Source organism: Zonotrichia leucophrys, chromosome 4 (genome assembly GCF_028769735.1).
Source record: "Zonotrichia leucophrys gambelii isolate GWCS_2022_RI chromosome 4, RI_Zleu_2.0, whole genome shotgun sequence".
In the NCBI taxonomy this organism is placed as follows: domain Eukaryota; kingdom Metazoa; phylum Chordata; class Aves; order Passeriformes; family Passerellidae; genus Zonotrichia; species Zonotrichia leucophrys.
In genome coordinates this window covers 22,226,766-22,250,990 of record NC_088173.1, presented here as the reverse complement: position 1 = coordinate 22,250,990, position 24,225 = coordinate 22,226,766, and the positions used below count along the sequence as shown (strand labels likewise).

The window sequence follows — 24,225 nt, the reverse complement described above, 5'->3', positions numbered from 1 at the left end:
GACTTTCGTGAGCCATCTCAGTGTTGTGGGGAATTCTGAGACTTTCTTCTGCTGGCTTGAGGTCAGAAATAAAACTTATTCTTGGTAATAGTCGTATTAAGGATTCAAACAGCAGGCTGTGCAAGTGAATGAAATACAGTTAACCAGAAGGGCAATGAGAGCATTTTTTGTTCTTTTAATTTGCTTAAGAGAATGAGATTACAGCCAGAAAATTGTCTTGTCAGACAGCCAGATACTGACTTCCTGGTCTTCCATTGCCAACTGCTCCAGCTTCTCCCTGCCTGAGCCCTCTGCCAGCTTGCCATGAGCGCCAACAGTGAGAGCTTGGGCTAGTCCTTTCCTTTTTGCTGGGCAAAATGTTACCTCTCAGAGATCTAAGCGTGGCTTTTAAATAAGATCTGAGAATTTGGGTAAGCTCTGTTTACTTCAAAATTAGCAAAGCTCCATTTTTCTTGAGGTCACATTTTATTTGTAACATACAGAAGTATAACCACAGCTTGAAAGCAAGTAGGATGCTCAGATTTGCTAACATAGAACTCAGTTACTGGACCAAGGAAAACTCTGTATTAAATATTAACTTTAATTTAGAAAGCCTGGAAAAGCTGATCTTTTGTTTCAGGTCATTTGTGTTGGTATGAAGTACTTTACAGGTTTGGGTTTATTAATATTTAAAGAGTTGGTCTGAGTTTAAGAATCTGTGTAAATATTTGTGTTTTCAAGTATTTGATGTTCTCAACTTGTGCCTTCCTTGTGATTCTCATCCTCTAACATTGTTCCTTCCAGTTTATTTGAATTTCTTCATTATTTCTCTCTATTGGAAATCTTCCATGCTGTCAAAAAAAAGTTTGAAACTAGCTAGTGAATTCACAAGTCCAAAAGACAAAAACTGAGATATATGCAGGATTTGTACAAAAGCCTTCTTTTCTTCAATCAAAAGAATAAATATCTTGTAATGAAAGAGTCACTTGATTCACTTTTTTGATATGTACCTTTGAAGGACTGGTTTGCTAGGAGCTTCAGCTCTTATTATCTCATTTCTCTGAATTGCATTCTAACTTTTTTGGATCAGGTTTGCAGGTTTCATCAGTTCCTGTAAGGCTGTTAGCATAGCACTTAATTTTTTTTCTTGACAGCATCTATAATTAAGCTCAGGTTTTATTTGCTGATAAACCTTTATAATTTCAGTCAAGTTTCTTTTTCCAAGACTTCGTAGACATAAGTGAATGAAGAAGATAGTTATAAAAGGCTTCTGAAAAGTTTCTGAAATCAGATGTGCGGCAACTCCGTTAGTTATTACTGTGCCTTGTGCTTATTTCTTTGGTTATGTCTCTAGATCAGCATTGAATGCAGTATTTGTTTCTCTTCCCCTGTCCCTTGGGAATTCTAAATCACTTACAGCACAATTAAGACCAGTTTGCCTTAGATGCATTCCCAGTTACCAAGTGAGACCATACCAATGCCACAAGGTGATCAGCTATTGCCAAAGCTTCAAAAGGAGAAATGCCTAAGCATCTATTGTACAACCTTGCTTCTCAGAAAGTCCTTTGTTCCACTGTTTAAAACATCAAAATGACGTAGTTAATTCCCCAAACACTTAATATCCTTGAAGTAACTCCAGAAAATAATTCCAGAAAGCACAAAATGAGGAAAGCTGTAGGCTTTCTTACAGTGGCGTTGTCCTGTCACCTCCCTGTGCCCTCACAGTTGTGACCGTTCCCCCAAATGCCAAAGGAGCACCCTGCCTGACACCTCCAGCAGCCCCAAGATACAGTAAAGGATATCATGTTGAGCCTGAACTGATTGGAATCATCAGCTGGTTCCCTAAAAGGCACATGGGCTTTTCACACACTTCTGTGGCTAACTGTGCTCCATACGTGCCCTGTGTGTGACTGTAACCCTAACCTAGTAAATAGCTAACCTCAAATAGCCACCCTCTTACTTCTTACTCAGCTGGTGCCTTCTGTAAGCTCACAGTGCAAGTTAATAATTTCAGAGAGTATGTGTTCTTGCATTAAAGCTTGAGCCTAAAGTCTTGTCATGTGCCGTGGGAAAGAAAATCAAAATATCCTTGGAAGGAAACTGCTCTGTAATTTAAGGTTAGAAATCTATGACTTCTTCATATACTAAAATGAAAATGTACTATTTCAATAATTAACCCCCTCCCCAAAAAACCCCCAAAAAACAAACCAAGCCATTTGCTGTTCTTGACTTGTAAGTTAACTCTTAAAAACAGGAAAAAAAAGAAGCAGAAAGAGAAGTGCAAGTCAATGTTAAAAAAAATGTGCAGACCTTGACCCCTGGGTTAGACAACTGTGCAGAGGCAGCTAAATCATGACTGTAACTCTGGGGAATCTCCTCTGGCAAAACTTGCTGTTGAAACTGGAGGAACAACTGTGTCTGTCTGTCAGCGTGGTCTTTCATCTGTACAGTACCCACCCGAGCAGAGCTGGCACAGACAGCACTTAGTACATGTGCTGGATCAGTACATAGCTTGCAATCATCAGGCAGTCTCTGGGAGGTTGCAAAAAGGTCTTCCCAATCCTTCAGGGCAGAATTTTAATTTAGCAGGGCATTCATGAGTGCAGGCTCCCCCAAACTGCGTGCAGGGCAGGTTTTGTGCCACCATGTGCACTAAATGTAAGTGAGCAAATAGTATTTGGGCAAAGTGGAGTCAAACTGCAAATAGCTTAAATTTATTACTTGTGACAGGGATCCACAGCCGCATCTTGCCTTATTTTCAGTCCATTCAGCTGTGGGAAGATAAATATAAAGCATAAGCACTGCAGTCTTGGTGCACTCAAAGTACAGAAGGGAAGGAATCACAGAATATTTTGAGTTGGAAGGGACTCACAAGGATTGTTGAGTCCAGCTCTTAAGTGAATGGCCCATATGGGGATCAAACTCATAACCTTGGCATTATTAGCACCGTGCTCTAACTCCTGAGCTGCCTGAAGCTGCAGGGTCCCCTATTTGAGAACAGATATAAAGTATTTACAAAATTTACGAGAAAATGATTGCATTGCTGGTTGTCCTCATGGACACATCCAGCTTATGCGCTCGCTCTAGGAGCTCCTGGCTGCTCCTCGTACCTTTACAAGTGCCAAAAAGCTTTAGTTAAAAGTACAGCTGGAAACTCTGTAGAACTTTTACCAGATTTTGCAGGATTTGGCTTGCCATTAAATGTGTGGGGTCTTGGAGCTGCTGCTGGATTCATTCAGACTTTTTCTAGTATCTGAGACTGCCAAGAGAGGTGACAAGTTCTTTCCTCCCCTGGTAGATTCTTTAGGGCTGTTTTGCTTCTAGCAGCTGCTTTGAGACCTCTAATTCATTTCTGTGCTGACCATCAACAAACTCTGTGTCTGCCTGTTAGGGCTGAATGCTAGTATTACTGAAACTACAGAAGGGAACACACTGGAAATACATGAAATTAATTTATTTGACTTAAGGATGAGGAAAAAGCAAGTGGTAGATGTATTTGCCAGTCTTCAGCAATTGATAGTTTCACAAAGGAGCCAAAAGCCTCATGTGTTTCTGAAAAAATCAAACTTTTGAAATTGGTTAAGAATGCTGGTGAGGGAGATAAGGCAGAGGGGCTAATGTGGCAAGGTAAAACCTTGTCAGAAGCTCTCAGCTGTAGTGCATGGGTCTTGTGCCGTGAAGAAACAATGACTTTATAGCCTGAAAACACTTGTTTGTATTGTGCTGTGGATGAAAAGTTTGCAGTCTGACTACTGTTTCTTAAACTAGATAATTTGTCTGACTGCTGACCACTTGCAGATTAAATAGATAAAATCTGACAGACAAGCCACTCCTTGACGTGTGACACTAGAAAAAATAATCACAATCTGTGTTAACTGAGAATGTTGTCTTCAAAGGAAGAAGTCTTAACACTTACAGGCTTCCCTGTCAGTTTACAGGTGCTGTTATGATTTTTGAAAGAGAGGTCAGGTCCTGCAGGATGCTTTAGTTGGGAGGCAGCAGGCATACTGAGAAAAACTTGTGATGATGTAGGGATGGTGTAATTACTGAGCTTTATTTTTGGACTTGGGGGTAGTGAACAGGATGCAGAAAGCACCTTGGATTTCCACACTGCTAGTTTTGATCCAGTTCTGTTGCTCCTGAGCTGGCTCCCTGTGGATCTGCCTTCTACATCTCACTCCCCGGGGTTTCTGTGGCTTGTTTCTCCAGCAGAGAAGTGCTGCCTAAATGTGGTGGAAGCTGTTGTGGGTATTGCCTGACTCCTGACTAAATGAGCCCTTCCAAGTGGGGCTGGGGAGCAGAGAGCAGAAACAGTAATTAGCTCTATTGGTACCAGCAGCCAGCCATGGAGGGCAGACTAATAACAAACCTGCCTGGATCTCAGCTCCCCGCGCTGAACACCGCAGGTGAGGTGTCCTTGCGCCTCGCCCTGCCGCCCCTCTGCAGCCAGTCACCTCAGCCACCTGGCCAGCCCTTGGAGGAGCCTCTGCTCTTAGTCACGGCACTAATCATCCCTCTTGCTCGTGGCCTAAAGCTCAGGGTCACTGCTGAGCGTGGTGCACCCACACTTCCCAGCAGATGCTCCTGGAGTGAGGCTCCTGGCCGCCACCTGGCTCCCAGAGGACATGGCAGCGTTTCTGCATGGTCTCCCATTTATTTTTTTTGTCATCCAGCATCACCATAGGCCGTTGTGTCTTTAGGTAAGGTGAGCTGCTGTTTGAAATTGTGTTTGTCACTCCTGTGTTCTGGTGGCAAACTCGGGTAAAAAACGTGGAAAGGTGTTTGTTTCTTCCATGTTTTATGGCATTCTAGGGCTGTGCAAGCAGCTAGTTAACTCTGGTCATGTTTATTAGTACAGTCTTAGGAATGCTTAGATAGTGATGTGGTGCTCAAACCTGCTTAGAGTTGGGTTCCTAATTGCAAGGGCTTCTTGCCACTGAATGTGGTGTTCCGATGGCAGAGATTGCACCTATTGTCCAGCTGAGTGCCTTTGGGAGGGGTGTGATATTTCACTGCCATGCCTTGGCATGAGCTCTCTTTGGAGTTAATGTTAAGAGTGAGTCGTTAGACTCTGGAGATAAGCAGTAATCTCTGATGAGGAATGTGCATACCTTTAATGTCTGATTTTGGAGACAACACATGATTTTAAGCTGCTGTGAAGGTATGCACTTGGTTTAAGATCAAATGTCCTTTGCTCAGGAGTTGATAAGCAGTATCTTGTTAAGATGGGGTAAATGGATGGCTGTCATATGCTCAGTCTAAATTAGTTTGCAAATCAGCTGATAAGTTTTATATATCAAGAACTGGTTATAAAGTGTATAAAAATGATGCTCAAGAACTAGGCCAAAATACTCTGTTATGAAACCAAGGGGGTTTTATTATACGAGAGGAATTCCATGTTATATCTCTAACACGTGTTTAACTTGCACTGAGCAAAGCATGTGACATATGGTCCTACTCTGGAAAGACTTTGGAAAAACCTTTAATATGGGTTGGATTAAGATTCAGAGAGGCTGCCTGCTGTTGTCCTGTGGACAGGGTTTTCATGTGTCGCTGGGTTTGGTTTCCCAATCCCTCAGCACTTGCTGCTGGTCCTTTGGAGGCTGCACCGCCTGCTGTGCAGGTGCAGTGTAAATGTCCCTCTTTGTTGGGGCTTCTGGGGAGACAAACGAGTACAGCATATGGAGGGGCGTTTTTGAGCTTCGGTAAAGAAATAAAAATCATCTGTGGCATGACAGCCGCATAGCTCACTAGCAGCTCGTAGAAATCAAACTGTAGTGCAGTTGATGGTTTGTAGGCCAGCCTAGAGCACTCAGTGCTGTTGTGATGCCTTGTGTTCTTAACTGGGAAGTCCCTGGTCACAAACAAATGTCTGGCAATATCTGTCTCTTTATGGTTGTTGGTAGAATTATTGAAAAACACATACAGGACCAGCCAAGTCTGGGAACACACTGTGTAGCAGCTCAGCTTAATTCACAGCCTCTTCGGCATCTCCTCTGTGTGTGATAGTGACAATCGTGTCTGTGGGAGCAGCTCTGTGCTCTGTGGTACAAATGCAGTGTTTAAGGCATGGAGCTGGCTGTTTGACAAAGGGTATAGGTGTTAAGTCTTTGTGTTGAGCTGTCTGATGCATGGAAGTGGATTTGGATCTGATGGATGCCTTCAGCGGGTGTGATGAGCTGAAAAGGATTTCAAAGAGCTGAGCAAGAGCTATCTAGAGCTGCTAATGGGGGATATTTGAGAAGGGTGGTTCCAGATTCTCTCCTATGGTTTGACAGTACAGCCAAACCAGCCGAATGATTTGTTCCCTCCAGAAGGGATTTTTTTAGGGGCTGGCAGAGTGAAGTTTCACCATGTGATTTCTCTTGTATTCTTTAAACTTCGTGTGGTTCCGATGGTTTTCCCTTGTGGCTGCTGAGCCAGGTAAGAGTGAACCAAGACCCTCAAGTCCTTCCTTCCCTCCAAGGGCAGTAATGAGTGACTCAAGCTGCAGCTGCTCTGTGTCACCCCCCCTTAGCAGGCAGAGGCAGAGCAGACGGGCTGAGCCCAGCTCATCCCCAGCCAGGCTGTCTGTGGGTGCCTGCCTGGCTTGTCCTTGTTGGACTTGGCCAGTGAAGGGTCACAGCATCGCCCCAGACAGAGAGGGGGCAGCTGTGCCCGGCGGGGTTTGCTCACTGCGGTGTCAGACGGAGCCAGTGCCCGAGAGAGCATCTTCATCTCATCCTGCTGGGGCTGGCATCGCTCCTCGGTGTAAAGGAGGCAAACAAACAACTAAAATACTTCCTACAGGATAAACATCGAGCCTGAATTGATGAAAGTCCAACCCATTCAGCAGTGGAAGGGCACTAGGTTGTGTTTTCCATGTGGTTTCATGGTACTTGGAGCTGCTTTTACGTTGCAGGGGGCCTGAGAGGGGCTGTGCTTCACCACCACCATGATCCTACAGACCTCTGTGGGTGTTTGTCCATTTGGAGTGCAGATTTCTTAGGGGATTGGTGCTTTACTCTAAGAGTGAAAGTGTGTGCTGAAGTCAGATCAAAGCAGCGTCCCCAGTAAGCCCATCTGAAATATGGAAATAGATTCAACCCCGAGTAATACTTAAAAAAAACAACAACAACAAACAAACCTGAAACTTACTTCCCTCTCAGAATTCTACCATTGCTTATAGGAAGAGAAAAAAAAATCCCAAAAGATAATAATTTGGAGTTATTAAATGCAGTCTCTGTTTCAGAAAATAGGAATTAAATTCAGGCTTGATGTGTATTCTGTGGAAAGTACTTTAGAATTTTAGTTAGTTATCTGTTGGCCTCCTTTACACAGAGGAGTAAAGCCAGCTCTGGAAGGATGTGACCACCAGTAGCTTTTGAGATTAATTTTTGGGTGAAGAATGATTTGACATGCAAATATGTACTTCAGTATGATCATTTGCCTGATAGCCTGGGAATAATTTTCATGTGACCTACTGTTGATGCTTCGAGTAAGATTTATATCTCTTGGAAGCAATGCTCTGAAATATGTTGCAAATGTATCTGCTAACAAAGAAAAAGAACATGACTCTTGGCTATCTTGTGTGTGTAACTTCTGGGAAAATTTTATCTGTCTAAATGAGTTTTAATGCTTTCTTTAAAGGCATGAATGTAAAGGATGTATATTGGGATATAAACTTTCAAAATTGTGGTGTAATATTTTCTTTCTCTTCCTTACGATTTTATTGTATCTACTTTTTTTTTTTTAACTCATAAATATGAAGAAACTGAGCAACATTATTTCCCATTAATAAAACCCCGAAAGCAAAAAGAAATAGTGCGATTTTCCTTCAGCAAATACTCGCTGTTGCCTTTGTGGTTGGAAAGGGGAATTTATTTTTGTTTTGTTTGTTTTGTGTTTTTGCTTTGGTTGGTCGTAAGCCAGCAGTATAAAACGATTGTAAGCCAGCCACAGAAAACAAGTCACTGCATTTTCTGTTGATTATAGTACTACTGGGATATTTTCGTAGTAAGTTCTGGCAGAGCAGAGCTCTCCACGCGTGCGGGTTCCCTTTGTTTCTGGATGTGGGTTGTCATGGCAATAAGCGGGAGCTGCAGCCCGGAGCTCCTCGTTGCTTAAACCCAGCTCAGTTGGGGTGGTTTGTGACAAGTCACCTCTGGAGGAGTGGTCAGGGTCTCCCCTGGCATCTTGGGCTTCTAGAAACTCCAGTTCGCAAAGCGGAGGTGGCCCTGATGCTCTGGGTAGTTGTGCAGGAGTGTATTGCTGGCTGGGTTGGGATTGAATTGTGCTTGGGAACTGATTTTTCGTGACGAGGGTGGAGCTTGTGTTTCTGGGTAGTTTTGGGGTTTCTTTGGTTTTGGTTGGCAAGGGAGGAAATGCACAAACCAGAAGGTGGAGTGTGATGACATTCAGCACTCGGGACAGTGCTGAAACCCCCATTTCATTGCTGGGCTACTCCTTCCCAGTAGTGCAAGAAGGTTTGTTCCAAGGTCTTGTTTTAAAAGCAAGACGTTGCATTTTATAATGCAGTTATGTCTGAGAAGTTGGATGAACATAGGCAATTGGGACTGCTGCAGCTTCAGATGCAGAGAGATGATCACAGGTGGTTGTGCAGAGGTGGCTTACTGTGTTACCCCTTCATCAGCTCAGCCACATTTCTGCCTTATCCTGCTGCTGCATTTACAGTTTGTTCACAAGGGAAAACTTAAAGTATTCACAGGAGCAATTACTACATATCAGTTGATGAAAGGCACCTCTTCTATGTCCCTGTGACATTTTTGCTCATGATTTCGAGTACCTGCCCCATTTAACACATCTGGTCCACCATGTGTTCATCCACCATAAATACCAGTATGCTATGAATTATACATTGTTGGGATTTATGATCACAACACTTTTAATGATGCATTTGAAGAAGGAATACTGTGCAGCTGTGGCTATGATGTTAAGTACTAGGACCGTGCTTTACAGAAACTTAGTTTTTTTCAGAAAATAGATTACCCTTGCTCATTGTAAGGGAGTTTGTATGATGGTTTTGTCTAGGTCAAGTTTGTAGTGATGTGCTTCCTTCATGGCAAGTTGTTTGCCTGGCTTAGTTATTCCTAGGTTGTGTGAACTACAGTCCTTGAGAGTATCCTGGTTCCATGGATACTAACCTGCCTGGTTTGAAACCTGTAGACTAATTAAGCACTATTAAAAAGCCCCCCAAACCCACCACTAAAAGTATCTGAGAACTGTCATATTTAATCTTGCTCTCACAGCTCTTGGGGAATCCTCTAAGCACAGCTTGGCACTGGCCCTGTTTTTGGAAGGCAGCCTTGGGTGGTACACCATGGTCTTCTTTTCCCGGCCACCTTAGTTGTGATGTTGATCTCTAGGCTGATGTCCTTTAAAGTGCTTCTGCCATCACAACTTGACATCAGCTAGGAGTTATTTTTTGACTGTTAACTCCAGGACATTTGTGTTTCAATTAAATTTTCCCTTTTCCGTTCCTGATTTTTTTAAATTTTTTTTTTAATTGAAAGCTGCCAATCATTATAGTACTGTATATCTGAATAAACTTACATAAAATTGGTGTCTGCTACAAGTAGTTGTTTAAAAATAAGTACCATGTTTGGTAACTGATCTGTTTGTTAGTGCAAGATTGATTTTTGTTAATAGTATACTGGGTGTCATTTCATATAGCTAGTGAAAAATATGGGATAAATAACCCTATCTCAAGAAAATTTGAAACTCTCCTTAGCATTAAAAATCCCTTCTGCAGCAAAAGATGTGAATATTTTTGCAGTGAATGTGAAAATGGATTTAACAGCCTTAATACAAACCTCCAACTACTGGTAATAAATACATATATCTATTTAATGATGAATAACTGAAGCACCTTTTATAATTATGGACTATGCTGTCAGTAGGAAGGATCTTTTGTGGTGGAACTGCTTTTCTGGGATTTGGACATGTGATCAACCTTTGGATTTCTGATTGCAGAACCTGGGCTTTTGTGTTAAGCATTTAATTGTCTGACTTCTGAGAGTCCGGAAGGCAGACAAGAAATGTACTGCACTACCCTGTAATTTCCTGCACTCATTACTTTGCTCATGGACTTCTATGCCATGGCAGGCTCTAATTTCCCATCTACCCTTTCCATGTTCATCCCCCCATCTTAAAGGATGATTATAATAATGAATGTCTTAATTTTTTTTTTTTTTTGCTTTATTCTACTGAAAGCTTTATGACCAGCAGGATATGTTGAATCAATTGGACTACTCTTGAGACAGTGTTAAAAGTGTGTTAGTGTGGGTGGGTTGTTGAACCTTCCAACTCATTTTTGTACACTTTCAATTAGAAAAAAAAATTCTAAATTGCAAAAATTAGCATGTAATGAAATTGTCTTTGAGGGGAAACTCTTTAGAAAGAAAATAATTCACAAAAGAAATGAAGTATCTTTGAAAGACAAGAAAGCCAATTTCAGTACCCTGCTGAAACAACATGTTTCTCTGCAGTTGTTTTACTGTGATCCTATGGTGTTTCTCCAGCATGTGACATTGAAGCAGTAATTCAGTTAAGTCTTTGGAAAAGTATGTTGTTGTTCTGTACTGGGACTACTCCCAGGAAAATGGGATTTCTCCTTTTTCTTTATGGGGTTTTGGAGTTGCTCCTGATTAACTTCATGCATGGGTGCTTCAGTTCCAGATTAAAATTGCCTGCTCCTCCAGTTTAAAAATTCCACCCAGAACAAATATCCCCACCCTCCCCATGGTGGAGTTAAAAATAACAATTTTTGTGTGTCAACAACTCGAACAAGATCAACACAATATCTCCTTTCCACTGCATAGAGGAAGTGAAGGCTTGGGTTGGCTGGATGGCCTGTAAGCTCCCTTCTGGTAAAGACTGATTCCCAAGCTTTGTTGCTGTGGAGTGATGTTTTGTCAGGAATTTCCCAGAATTATAATGCATATTAGTTGAGATAAATGCATACAGGTTAAGATGGTAAGATTTTCCAGAACTTTCAGGTAAATTTACAAAACGTATGTTCTTCCTTAAAACATGGCCCATGGAATTTCAGTCATGTATGAATGAAATGAGGGCCATTAAACATATGTAATTTCACTTAAATATTTTAATTTCTTCTTGTATAGCTGCCAATTCAGCATCAATAAATTATTCCAAATAACTTAGGCTTTAGTTTATTTTAAGCCACAGATCTTTATGTACAATAGTAAGAATGGCTTGCAGAAAAATGTTGTTGCAGCTTCAGTAAAATTAAAAAGAAAAATGAAATTGGTAGTGTAAAAGGTTGGATACTGGCAGGCTTCCCATGTGGCAGTGCCCCCACCTGAATTTGAAGGTCCTGGTGTAAGAAGAAGAATGTTAAAAATTTGCAGACAAATACTTCTTTTTAATCTCTTTATGGCTCAGTGATAAGTGTGTACATACCTGGGCATGTTCCTGCACAGCAGTTATGAGTGTGTTTGGGTTTTTTTCCATTGCTGGCACACTGGAGGTGAAGATGAAATATTCATCTTCATGTGTGCATGGTAGTGATTTTGGTACCAGCAATACTGGATTTTTCTGTCACTGTGGAAGTCAGTTTTTGTGGTTTGCTCCTGTGTTTTGCAGGTCAGTATTTGCGAGATGTGAGCTCACCCTTAGGTGAGTGTTTATCCCCCTCAGGCTTTGCCTGCAGAGGGAGGTTTGGCTGGGGTAGCTCATGTGCTCCCCCAATCCCTGCCCTGCCTGCCCACCTTGCTGTCCCTGGAGGATGACTTGTGTCATCTCCTGAGCTGCTCTGGCATTTCAGTGTGCCAGATGGGAGCAAGCCTTCGTGGGAGTGGCCACAGCTCTTCTGTGCACATGGAAGGTTTTGTGTAGGCTGGATGGGATGGCTGTTGCTGTGGTCCAGCCTCTTTCTTTTGGTGGTGCTGGCACTGCTTTGGCCTCAGTGAGCCAATACAGGCAGCCAGACAGGCCAGTGCTCAGTCAATAGTACAGGGGAAAAAAAAGGAATATAAGTGCTTGGTATAGCTACTTTAGTGGCTGAGAGTCATATGATTTCAGGTGCTGGGTGTGTGAAGAAAAGGGAAAAAGAGAGGATCCTACAACTACAAGGAAAGAGAGGCAGGACTTCAACAACTTAGGTTTGGGCTGTGGCTTCGTTGCCCAATAAGAAGAAGAAACTTGGCATTGCTGTCTTGTTAGTACATCACAATTTGGGAAGGTCCCAGTCTGAGCTAAAATAACTGTTCAGTCAGCCATATAGAAATGCCTCTCTTCCTGCCAGCAGTTTCATGGTCTGTTGAAACCCATCAAAGACTTGGAGGTCCCGCCTCCTCCGGGCTGCAGGAGGGTTGGTTCCATGGCCTGACACTGGAGCTTATGAGTGTGATGCTGCCAAGAGAGCAGCTCAGAGTTGGGTCCCCGTGAGCAGGTGCTCACCCTGGGGCCAGGGAGGTGGAGGAATCAGCATGGAGGGACCAGGTGGGACCTCCTGGCGTCACAGCAGTGAAACTTGGGTTTGGGGTGAGGTCTGGAGGGGCCACATGTGATGGGGAATGATTGTGTCCCCTCCCTTTGCAGCCTGGTTCTCCTGGTGGTTGGCTGAGTGTGAAATCAAGATAGGTTATTTTTAAGAGATCAGCCTTTCAAAATACATTGCACTCTCAGCACGCAGATCTTTTTGAGCCTCAGGTGAATATTAGGTGCTTTGAAAAGTTGCTTTTTTTTCTATCCTTCAAGACTGTGAATCAAGAAGTTAGCTTGTTTTCTATTTTTCCTTTTGTTTGGAAAGAAACCAAACTATTACAAGATGAAAGCTGCTCTCTGCTTGTTTGCCACATCACAGAAATGAGTGAATTTCTTACTTGGAGAGCAGTGAATTTCTCAGGATTTTGTTTAACTGTGGCAAGGATGAATAGTTGACTTTGGCCTGTAGTTTCACACCTTAATGCAAACCAGGACTGAAACCAGTGTAAGCTTGCAATTTTTAGAGAGGTTTAAGTTTTTCAGCCCAAAATAGCAAATTTTCACATCTCTATCATCTTAATAAAGAAAAAATGTCTTCATTAAGCTATTATGAATTTGGGGCCAGCATTCTGGTTTGAGTTTCTCTGGTTTGTGTAACTGGCAAATATGTTTGAAGCACAAATCAAATGGATAGAAAGTCTGGGTATAAACATAGACAGATTTTTATTAGAATGGAGAGCAGAGGTAAGGTTGCAGACCAGTATGTTTCTGCAGATCTAACTGAAGTTGAGCTGTGTTAAAACTTGAGTGTCTCTGTTTTGTTTCAAAGTACAGTCAGAACTTTAAAGTGATCCATCTGACACCAAGGAAACAAGTAAATTAAGAAATAACACTGAATTAAACAAATTTTGTGCTACTTCCCACACAGCAACCCAAGCATATGACTTTGGCTGCAGTACAGATTTAAGTGTAGATTACATTTCAGCCTTTTAGCTTTCATTTAAATAAAAACATGCTTTAAAAGCTGCACTAATTTGTGCTTTGCATTTAATTTTTGGGTTTGGAGATATTTTTTCAAGCTGTTGCCACAACCTTTGTGTAGCGAGATCAGCTGAGGCTTTGCGTGGCTTTTACCTTTTCATTTTTTAAAAATTCTGCCGGCTAGATGAAGCTAGGAAGCAGAAAGCTGGCGGTTCCTCTGCGCTTTTGGGGAAGGAGTCCTTCCTGTAGCAGAATATTGAACCAGTTGTGGTGGCGATGATGGGCTTTGCTCCTCTTGGCGTGTTCAAAGTCTGACAAAGCTGTATCCGAAACAACGAAAGGAGAAGCTGGAGAGAATGGCGTTCTCTGGCGTTTCGGTGGCTCGGGCTGCCCTCCGGTGGTTATTTGGGAGCTCGCCTTGTGAAAGCAGCACCCAGGGAAGCATCTGTGCTGTTGTCACTTGCCCACTTCTGCATCTCCTGGGCATCAGCTGGAGGCGGCTCTCAGGGACGCTGTGAACTGGCAGAAATGTTTGTGTAAGTCACAGCGGGCTTACGATTAGCTGCTGCTTTAAGGGTTTTGCGTAACTAGTCGGCATAAATCATGTAGGCATCTCATGTCCTTTAAAGATGGAGTTCTTTTCCTGAAAAATTGAGAAGTTTAGCTTTTGTCATGGGTCTTGAATATCAAAATCGAAAACTTTCATATGTTACATGCCTAAGTTTATGTGTGTGTGTGTTATTTTTGTGAAAAGGTTTAATTTCATGCACTTGGAATCTGCTTAGGATATTGCCATATTTGGCACAGATGTTTCCAAAGGACTCTTGCATTCTGTCAATTCATTTTGAATTAAGAAGTTGAAACAGCTATTTGTGTTCAACAAAGAGTAGTTTTGCCAAGTAAGCACAGGGCAATTTTTCCTGAGATAAACAGAAAACTGATGTGGCCTAACAACAATAACTTGACATTCAGATTTTATTTTTTTAATTGCCTTCCCCCTCTTTAATGTTGCAGGCTGACTGGAAGTGTGCAGAGCCTACTGACCACGCATGAATATATATTTGCTTTTTTGACTCTACTGTAGTTTTTTGTACTTTGCAGTATGGTGGGGAAGTTGATTGAAAGGAGTGTTGCTGGATTTTTGTTACTTCAATTTCAATGCCAAACTTTTGGTGCTAGAGGGAGCTGTTCCCTGCCAGATGCCTCTGGAAAGATACTGCTTAAGGAATGGGCAGCAGCTCACTTTGGCACTTGTCAGAAATATCCAGTGCATGGCAGCTGCGATGTTAGAATGTTTTCTTGCTTTTTCTTGCTGCCCTTTTTTTTTTTTTTTTTTTTTTTTGTGTGTGTGGTGTTTTCTTTTTTATTTTTGTATTTTGTTTTTTATTTCCAAACTGGAAAAAGCCCCTCACCTTAGTTCTCTCAGGACGAGGTATCTTTAGCCAGCAACTATGATGGAAGCACAAGTAAAGACTTCATTAACTGTGGTTTTTTTCCTCACCTCTCCCTTTTGTTAGAGTTTGTTAGATTTAAAAAAAAAATATATTTTAAATATTTTATTCTTTTATTACTTTTTTTTTTTTTTATGTCAAGGACCTCCACATTCTGCAGTTCCTTATCTGGGGACCTATGGGATGTTCTATTTGCAAATATTTTACAAGTATACTTGTATTTAGAGAGGGAATTACTTACTTTAAAAAAAGAGTTCACTAAACTTACCTTGTTGCTTGTGAAATTGGTCAGAGTGACTTAAGGCTGGGCTGGGTGAGGCTTTGAACCACCTTATCTAGTGAAAGGAGACCTTGCCTATGGCAGGGGTGTTGGAATTATGATCTTTAACATCCTTTTTGACCCAAACTGCTCTATGGGTCTATGACTCCCTTCCCTGATTTAATGCATTCCCCCTGCACTGAGTCACTTCAGCTGCATTCCTCTCGGAACCTGTGTTCAACCTGTGTTCATACTCCTTTGTAACATTTGTAGGGTTGGTCACTAGGTTTGTGTCACCCATCACTTTTGGAAACCACATGCCCATGGGTCCACTCCTGGGTCTGTAAGCTAGCACATCCTTACTGGTTCTCTGTTTGTTCTTCTGTGAATACCTTACAGCAGATAGCCTCTGCCACTCCAGAGACAGACGGTGGCAGAAAGTAACTCTCCTTTTTTCTCTGCTTGTTGTTAGAGAGACTTGCTGGAGCTGGGTTAGAGCAGCTTTGTGGCCAGGCTCTTTTCCATGTAAGATGCTGCTGCTGATGCTCAGAGGTGGCTCCCAGCTTCCCACGGCAGCTGCTGCCTGGTGCCGGAGTGCGGAGCGTCCGGACGAGCGCAGCGGTGCCACCGGGACTGTCTGGCTGCCATCTCACCCTGCTGCCAGCTCAGGGCTCCTGGGAGCCCCTGCTCCAGCCTGGCTGGCCATGAGCAGGTTGCTGACTATAGCAGACATGTCTTTTCACACACTTTTGTTTGTAGGGAAAAAAGCAAAAAGGCAACCACTCATACTGCTGTGTTTTCTCTTCAGAGAAATGTGCAGAGTCCCTCCATCCCAACTGCTTTTGTCTTTGACGCTCCCTCTGCTGTTTGCAGGACCAAAACCTCTGGAGGGCAAGGGAACAGAAGGGCCAAAACTGGAGTGAAATTGCAGCACTTTGGCATGTGTGTTTGTTCTGCTTTTTCAAAGGGAACATTTGCATTTTCTGCTGTGAGAAAAAGACATTCTTTTTGTAACAGAATGAGAGACATCTATCTAGCCTTAGCCACTGAGTGTAACTCCTGGTATCTTTTCTGATCTGTGCCATGGTTTTAACAAGTACAGCACGTTTCTACACTTAATGTATTTCAAGGGATTTTCTTTTTCTTTCTTAAGTTCAGGTTCACCCTGCCATATCAATTCTTTGTCTTTGCCCAAAGAACATTCTTTCATTTTGTCTGAAAAAGTATTTCTGCAGTTTTAAATTCACAGATATTTCACAGTGATCAAATCTTGCATAAATTTCTAGCTTTGATATATTCCATTCCTTGAAAAACATCTTCTCACAGTAAGTTACGAGAGTTGTGTTGGTGTTAGTTTATTCTCAAGTTTGTCTGCCTTAGTTAGTGGTTGAGGACTGTTGCTCGGATTTTTAATGAATTATGGATCATACTTTGTCTCTCAACTAGCAAGTCTTAAAATAAGAAAAAGCGTGATGAAACAGCATGAAATCCATGAGCCAAAGATAAATCACTCTAAATAGACGTTGTTGGCTTCACTGAAACTTTCTCTTAAATGCTGTAGTTATTTTAAGTATAACTTGAGCAAAGCCTCTGGCCTGGCATTAGTGTTTCCACAGTTGCATTTTAGGATGTTTTACTCTTGGATGTTGTTTTCATATCTTTATTAATGTTTTGTCCGCTGGATATTGGCAGTCCACAATGGTTGAATATAAAACTTCACCATATTATAATTAGGATCATATTTGGTTTTTCTTATTATGTCAATTTTCTGTTCATGACAGCATTTTTTCTCTCTTTAGATTGTAGATTATCTTCTGTTTCAAGAGGATACAGTTTTATAAATATCTCTGTATAATGGAGTATTTTGTTAGACTCTGTTGTACTTTTTTTTTTCCCCTGAACATGAAAAAACTGATTTCTTATGAAATCAGATTTCTTACTTGTTTTACAAAGTAAATGAAAGTTTTGGGGATGTTGGCTTTGGAAAGCAGGGCTGTGATGGTTGCAAAATAGTTCACTGTGGTTCTGAACTAGGCCTGTTTCCTAGACATAGAGTAATGACAGCAAAAGCAGAAAGATTTCTGTATTTGATATGGACATGCTATCATTCTTCCTCACATGAGGTTCCAGATTATAATCAAAGGTGTTCTTGCAGTTTGCCTTTATCTCCTGAAGTGTCCCTACTACCCCTGTTAAAAGAGCTTTGGATGCTTTTAAAACTGTTTTTTAACAACTTGTATCAAACTGAGAATACTAAAAATGTTTTCCTTATTTTTGTAGGACTTGGAGATTGTGTATTCATATTTACATGGAATGGAAGCATTGTCTAATCTGAGAGAGCATCAGCTAAGGTATGATATTGTGGCATTAAAAACCATATATGTTAATGCACTAACAAGGCAAAGGAACAGTAATTTTGATAACCATATCCTACTCTTGTATATTGTACCTCAAACTGCCTATCAATCCATTCTTTTCTTCCCTTCTTTATTTTTCTGCTGATTCCTCCTTGTATGTCTGCACAGTGTATCTCTATTTGTTCCATCCTATTTCTGTCTATTATGGATGCATTTGTTTTCAAACTTTTGGACTAGAAATAAATGCTTTACATACAGCATACAAGCCCATATATTGATGAAATAATTTATGTAATATAGTAGTCATGAGAGCAGGGTCTGTTTGTCACCTTCTGTTTCAGTTTGTGCTTGCTTTTGTGTGGAAATTTTAGACTTGTTACGTACAACACATGCAAATAATACTTAGTAAAGATATTTGATAAATGTCATCCACACTTTTAATTAAAATGCTTCATTAAGCAAATCAATTCAAGTCAAAACTTTCCTGAGAGCTTCCTATTATTTTTGTAAAGACTTTTGTTTGTTTGAGTTTTAGGTAATTGTTGCAGTTGTCCTCCCACAAGCATCTTACAGCAGAGGTTTCTAAGGGTATTTGGGAATCAGTGTGAGGCTGGCAGCTACAGAAGGCGGCCAGCACACCTCCTGTATGCCCTGTGGGTAGAGAGGGTGAATTACTGCTTGTCATGGTTTGAGCCTGGCACAGAGCCAGTGCCCCCCATGAAAATGCCTCACCCTGGTGTCTGCTGTGAGATGTGACCAGGAATAAGCAAAACAGGCTCTAACTTAAACATAAAGACCACTTTATTACTTAAACTACAGGAAAATAGGGAGAGACTATAAGGAAAAAAAAAGAAAAGAATTGAAAACCTTACAAAAAAACCATTTTCCTCCTCCCCCACCACCTGACTTTCCCAATCCAATACATTCTCCCAAAACAACTACCCAGCCCGGCACGACACTTTAGTATACTCAAACATCAGTTCATGAAGAGGAAAGGAGTCCTTCTCGTTCCATAGGCTTCTCCTGGAAACACACTGAGAACCTCGTGTGCTTCTCTGTTACTTCGGCACCGCCCGGAAGAAAAAAAGTCCTTCTGCCGCTTGTAACATCGTCCTTCCATGCCCAGTGCTCTCACCACTGACGGCATGGACCAGAGCTGCTTTTAGGGTTGTCTTTCAAGGATGCCTTGTCTCACTCCAAAAAGGCACAGTCTCTGCTTTTGGGACCTCTGTCCCCCCCATATTTTTCCAACCCCCTGGGGCCGGGGGGTCCTCACGAAGAACCTTCCTGGTTTTGAGGCACTGCCTCCCCCTAAATGCAGTCTGTGTCACAGGAACAACTGAGTCCATAGCCACGAGAAAAGTCCAGCCAAAAGGCCACTCCAAATCATCTCTCCCCATCCAATCATCTCCACATCTCATCTCTTATCTCCCTTCTTATTCAGCTTCGAGGAGGATTAGCATTTTTGCAAGGCTCTAATCATGAAAGGAAAGGGTTAAAAGTTTCAGTCTCTGTCTATCTTAGAACGATGATACTCCCACACCTGCTGCTGCTGCGGCCGGCCGCTCTCTCTCTCTCTCCGGGGGGGGGGGGGGGGGGGGGGGGCTGGCTGCCCGATGTCTCGATGTCTCTTGGGGCTCCCCCACCCTTCCATCCTTGAAAGCCCCCTCAACCCCCACCTCTGTCCAGGCCCCAGGCCTACGGCATGGCGGCCCCTCCCCCGCCCAGCAGCAGCGGGCCGGGCGGGGGAGAGAGATCTGACCTCTTCGCCCGACGATGTCCAAAAGAGGAAGTGCCAGGGCAGTGCCTTGCTTTTAACCCCTGTGTATTCTCGGAGGTGTGTCCAAACCCCACTGGCTACACCAGGTGTCAGTATGAAACCCAAAACCTTCATTGGTTTGACCACAGCTTCCCAGAATTCCCACTCCTTCCTGGTCAAACCATGACACTGCTGTTTTATATTCTCAGCTTTGCCAACATTTGCCACATCTGAAAATGCTGAAGCAACTTTGAGTTGATTAATGCCAGTTTAGGTTCTAATTTCTGGCCTCTTGCTTCGTCATTCAATGGGAGTCCACATTCCCAAGCCAATATTCTGTAATTCAGAGAAAATAAAAGGCAGGGTTTTCTTTCTTCCAAAGTGCTCAAGACACATTTTGCAATGTGAATGTTAATTTCAAAGAAGTCTCTGTAATTACTTTTGCTTTGGAAGGAGGTCATGGTTACATTCAGTTGAAGTGTTTTGTGTTATGCTGTTGTATGCAATACTTTGAGCACGTGAAGTTTTGCATGGCTGGGGTTAAACTGATGTTAACTTGTTTACAGAGATCAAAGTGTGCACATATGGTTGTGTGGTATGTTGATGTGTGCTTCTTGGCTTCCTGTGCAGCATGAGGTTCTTGCTGAGGAATGAGTGGAACTCGCTCTCCCAGCATAGCGAATTCCTCAAAGAGAGCTTCTGTTTACAGTACCATACATGGAAAAGGCTGGGCTCCCGGCAGATGTTGGACTGACTGAAAGCTTTTATAGTATCCTTTAGGATACAGCTCTTCTTGTGGCAGTGGAATGCCACAAAAACCTCTGAGATTCATTAAAACTGAATGTATTCAATGTAGGCCGTAATAGTGAATAACTTACCATATGGCTTGCTGGTGATCTCATCTGTAATTTATTACATTTATTGAGGAAGCAGATAAAGATCACGTTTGAGTGATTGAGCAAAAACTGGACACCAGTATTGATCAGAACTAATTCAATTTTTCAAAGAGGAAGCAATCTAGTTTGTACAACTTGGTCACTGTAGTTTCTAACTGTGCCACTGTAACACAAAAATTGAATGCTTGGCTACCTTCTGTAAGAGGCATTTTCTCCTCTATTGCTGTCCTAATAATGGGACCAAAATGCTGTAAAACTCAGTGCCAGTGGTGAACTTGCGTGACTTTATCAAGAATGTGCTTCCTTCTGTCCCAATTCAGAGGGGAACAAAACTTGCTTGTTGAAGTGATTCTGTTTCCTGTGACTCCTGCTCTTACGTGGCACATTGCCCAGCATCCTTCCAGACCAGTAGGGCACAGACCATCCTTGAGCAGTATTTAAATTTTTAAATCTGACTTCTAGCAATGACTTCTCTTCTGGTTTCCTCTCACCAGTGACTTCATGTCTGTGCTCCCCTTCCCGCTCAAAACAGCATCAGAGAGGGAGGATGAAAACCCAGGAGGTAGAAGCAGACAGTAGCTTTTCAGTGTCTGTAAAAGATTTTGACAAGACCCAATTTTATGGTGGAGAGGAGTGTCTGAAAAAAGATGGTTTTGTGATTCAAAGTTTTTTGCGGTGCCAGAATGGAAAAAGATTGAAATTGATATGCAATATATAATGCCTAATTTCATGCAACAGGGACATTTTTTTCAGTGAGAAAAGTTCTGAAAGATGGTCCAAAGCATAGATCTAAACTACCAGGGTGTGGGAAAGGCTGTGGTAGTAAAACTTGATTCTTAATTTTTATATCTGTCTATCTGCAAACAGAATTAAGATCTCAATTTTCTGTTAATGATTTATGAATAGTCATGATACCACAATAAGCCTGCCACTTCTGAACAGAAGGGGCATTATTTTTTAGTGGGCTGAAGTAATAAGTAAAATCCTGTGAGAGATTAATGCTAAGGTGACTTTTGTAGCAGTCTGTTGACTCTTGAAATGAATGATCTAGGAAATGGCAAGTGATTGTTATGTCCAACCCAGACCAACTCTTACAGGTCTCAAATCAACTTTTTGGAGACTTTTTGCCTGAGTAGCAATTCTTGACTGCTTTTGCCTGCTTATGATATTATTGCTGGCAGCTGGTCATTGATACACTGAGATTCTGATGATGGATTATGTGAGGAAAGAGAATTTATTTCCAGAATTTAAATATAGTTCCTTATTTGAATGTTCTCATGAGCCTCTTAGGTAAATCTCTGTCTGGCTGTCAAATAGCCCTGGGGTTTGCAGTCTGCTTCAGAGCTATGGAAAGGCCAGGGAGGCAGTGGGATTTGTTTTGTCCCCATCCCCCCAGTAATTCACAGGCCTGTTTCCTTGAGGCAGTAGACAGAAATGGCATTGTGATTTTTCTACATCAAGTTAATATTGCATTTCCTAGTATGTGGTAAGTTCTATTCTAGTTGCTCTCTATTATGCCACATTTGTCAGGCAGACAGTGAATACGAAAGCACTTTAATCCTCCCCTCTAGACAGAGGATTTTCCTGCAGGAAATTCTCTCCACTTTGAGCCCTCTGGGATTTTAGCATTAAAATCTCATGGTAATTTTCACGTTGCTGAATTTTAGCAAAATGAGAAGCATTGATTTACCAGCCAACACAGTTTCTTGTTTTACCTATTGGGCCTGACTTGAAAAAGAGAGCAGTTTTTATATTGTATCTCTGATTAGTGTTGCACATAGTACATTTACAGCCATTTCTAAAATTCAGAACTGTTTTTATGAAGCTACTTGCTTTTATCACATCATTATGGAAAATTAGGTCAATGTAATTTTTCCTTATTTTTATAAAAAGTTTTTATGGGAAGAGCTACATCTAGTGTCCTAAATAAATACTGATCTTGGATGAACAAATAACTTAAATGCTTAGATTTTGCAATTTGTTCTCTTGAATTATGAATCAGCTTGGATTTGAATTGGTGGTTGGTTTCAGTAAGTGCTGGAGTTACCTGTGGAAATGCTGAGTAACTTTAGAAAGTGAAGTCTTTGTGACGCTGATAGGAATCATAACTAAAATTTATTTCTTCTCTTTCAGACTGATGTGTGAAACTGTTAGATATGAAAGACATGAAGCAAATGAAGTTCTGTACTAGTAAGTATTTCTGCTTCCTCTTACATGGTTAAAAGAATTAATGTATATTAAAGTGAGTTGAGGACTGTTCAATGCCAAAATTCCTTGCCTAGCGTGTACAATCTGTAAATGTAAATGGTCCACTTCATTTTCATCATCAAACACCAGAGAAATTTGCTGCTGCTAGGGAGAGAGCTAACAGTGGCTCTTGCTTGGTGATGCATGTTGTATTAAATTTATATAAAATTAATATATGGATGTGGGATTGTCATTTAGTCTTACTTCAGTTTTGTGAAAGTAGTAGTGATCAGCTTTTCGTGCCAGTGGTGCCAAATTGACAAATCTAACATGGTTTATAATTAGCAGGGATGTGCTCTGATGTCAACTCAGATTTACAGTAGAGAGCTGAGAATTGTAATTGCTTCATTTATGGAGCCAATTTATAGAAACAAAATATTTCTCAGATTCTTATTTCCTGCCCCTAACCCAGACCCTGAATGCCTATTTTTTCCAAGTTGTCTGGCATTATTTGAACATTTAAGCATACAAAGAATGCACTTCTACACTTTCTTTTGTACTTGTGGAATTTTTCCTATACAGAGCATCAGGAGGAAGATGAGATTGAGTAAACTCAAATGCTGGACCTTGACCATTCAGCAAAGTTAAATTAAGGTCTAATGAAATCCAGTAATGTTATGTATGGGAAATACATAAGGTCAAAATCTATAGGTGGATAGATAAAATCCATAGGTGGATAGATAATTTTAATTAGACCAATACAATCTTTATTTATTTTACACTAATTTGCAAGGGACCATTGTGCTGGTGATTTGTCCTTCTCTAGGCAGTTGGTTCATGTCTCCTTTGTAACAGAGTTTTTGTTGAGACCCAGTATTTTGGTCATTCTAAGCACTGACTTAAATTTGAACTATATGCTGAAAGAATCCATGCTGCTAGCTTACCATATACTCAATGCAAGCAAAAATTACAGGAAATACGTGACTGAGAAAATACAATTCACAAACAGGAGATTGTGAAATCTGGGTTAACTGGAAGTGCATTTTGCAGTTCTTCTGCACTGATTTCCTTTGTCACTCCTTTCATGTGACTTCATCTTCACTTTGGTTGTTTGCCTGTCATTCCTATTTAGGTGCTTCTTGACATTTTTCCCCATGATTTATTCAAAAGATTTAATGGGCAGTTTGGCAGCTTCTGGATATAGATGCTAATGCAAAATGTGCTTGCTCTAGCATTTCACATCTCTGATGTAATGTTTAATGGGCTAAACCTGAAAGTTAACAATTACTATTTTTTATTTAAAAAAAGAAAAATTCCATATTTTGAAACTAAAAATATATGTTCTGTTACTCTGAGCTGTAGCTTTACATTTTTTTAATGAACATTTTGAGATCTGCTTAGTAAGAAAATCCCATGAAACCTGCAGTCTAATTTCAGTGTTCTATTTTTAGGATAATGAACTTGGAGGGATCCTTATTTTTGTTTCACAAATTCAGCCTATGTGTTGAAGATGTACTCTTCTAAAAAACATTATTTCAATTTTGCTATGTACAGGTTTGGAAAAATTCTTTGAGTATTACAGGAGAGAGAAGCAAAGTGATGGGCGGGGATTGATCCACTCAGTTATGAGCTGTAGGAAATCAGCTTGGAACATGCAACCTGGTTACTTTTTAATGAACTTACCAGAGTTATCACTTGGTGCTCATATTTTCATCATGAAAGCTAAGGTATTAAAAGATCATCAGATTTTAACATTTTAGATTGTTTTTTAACTTAGAGCTTCTTCCCTCTGCCTCCTGATGCTATATTTGCATTGAAATCTGAAATTGGGTGCTATACCTATTAAAATAGCTGCAACTGTTGGAGCTGTTAATTGACCTGGGTGTTTGACCTCCCTGAGGCAAAACTT

At 41.2% G+C, this 24,225-nt stretch overlaps 1 protein-coding gene across 5 annotated transcripts in view; it reads left to right on the top strand.

Moving 5' to 3' along the window:
• The window catches only part of RAPGEF2 (Rap guanine nucleotide exchange factor 2), a 185,509-nt gene that overhangs the window by 39,739 nt on the left and 121,545 nt on the right, over positions 1–24,225 (top strand). For all 5 annotated transcript variants that reach the window (XM_064710756.1, XM_064710757.1, XM_064710758.1 and 2 more), the window contains exons 2-3: positions 17,398–17,468; positions 22,263–22,319. In XM_064710756.1, the coding sequence (XP_064566826.1) occupies positions 17,398–17,468; positions 22,263–22,319 (128 nt within the window). The remainder of the gene's footprint in view (positions 1–17,397; positions 17,469–22,262; positions 22,320–24,225) is intronic.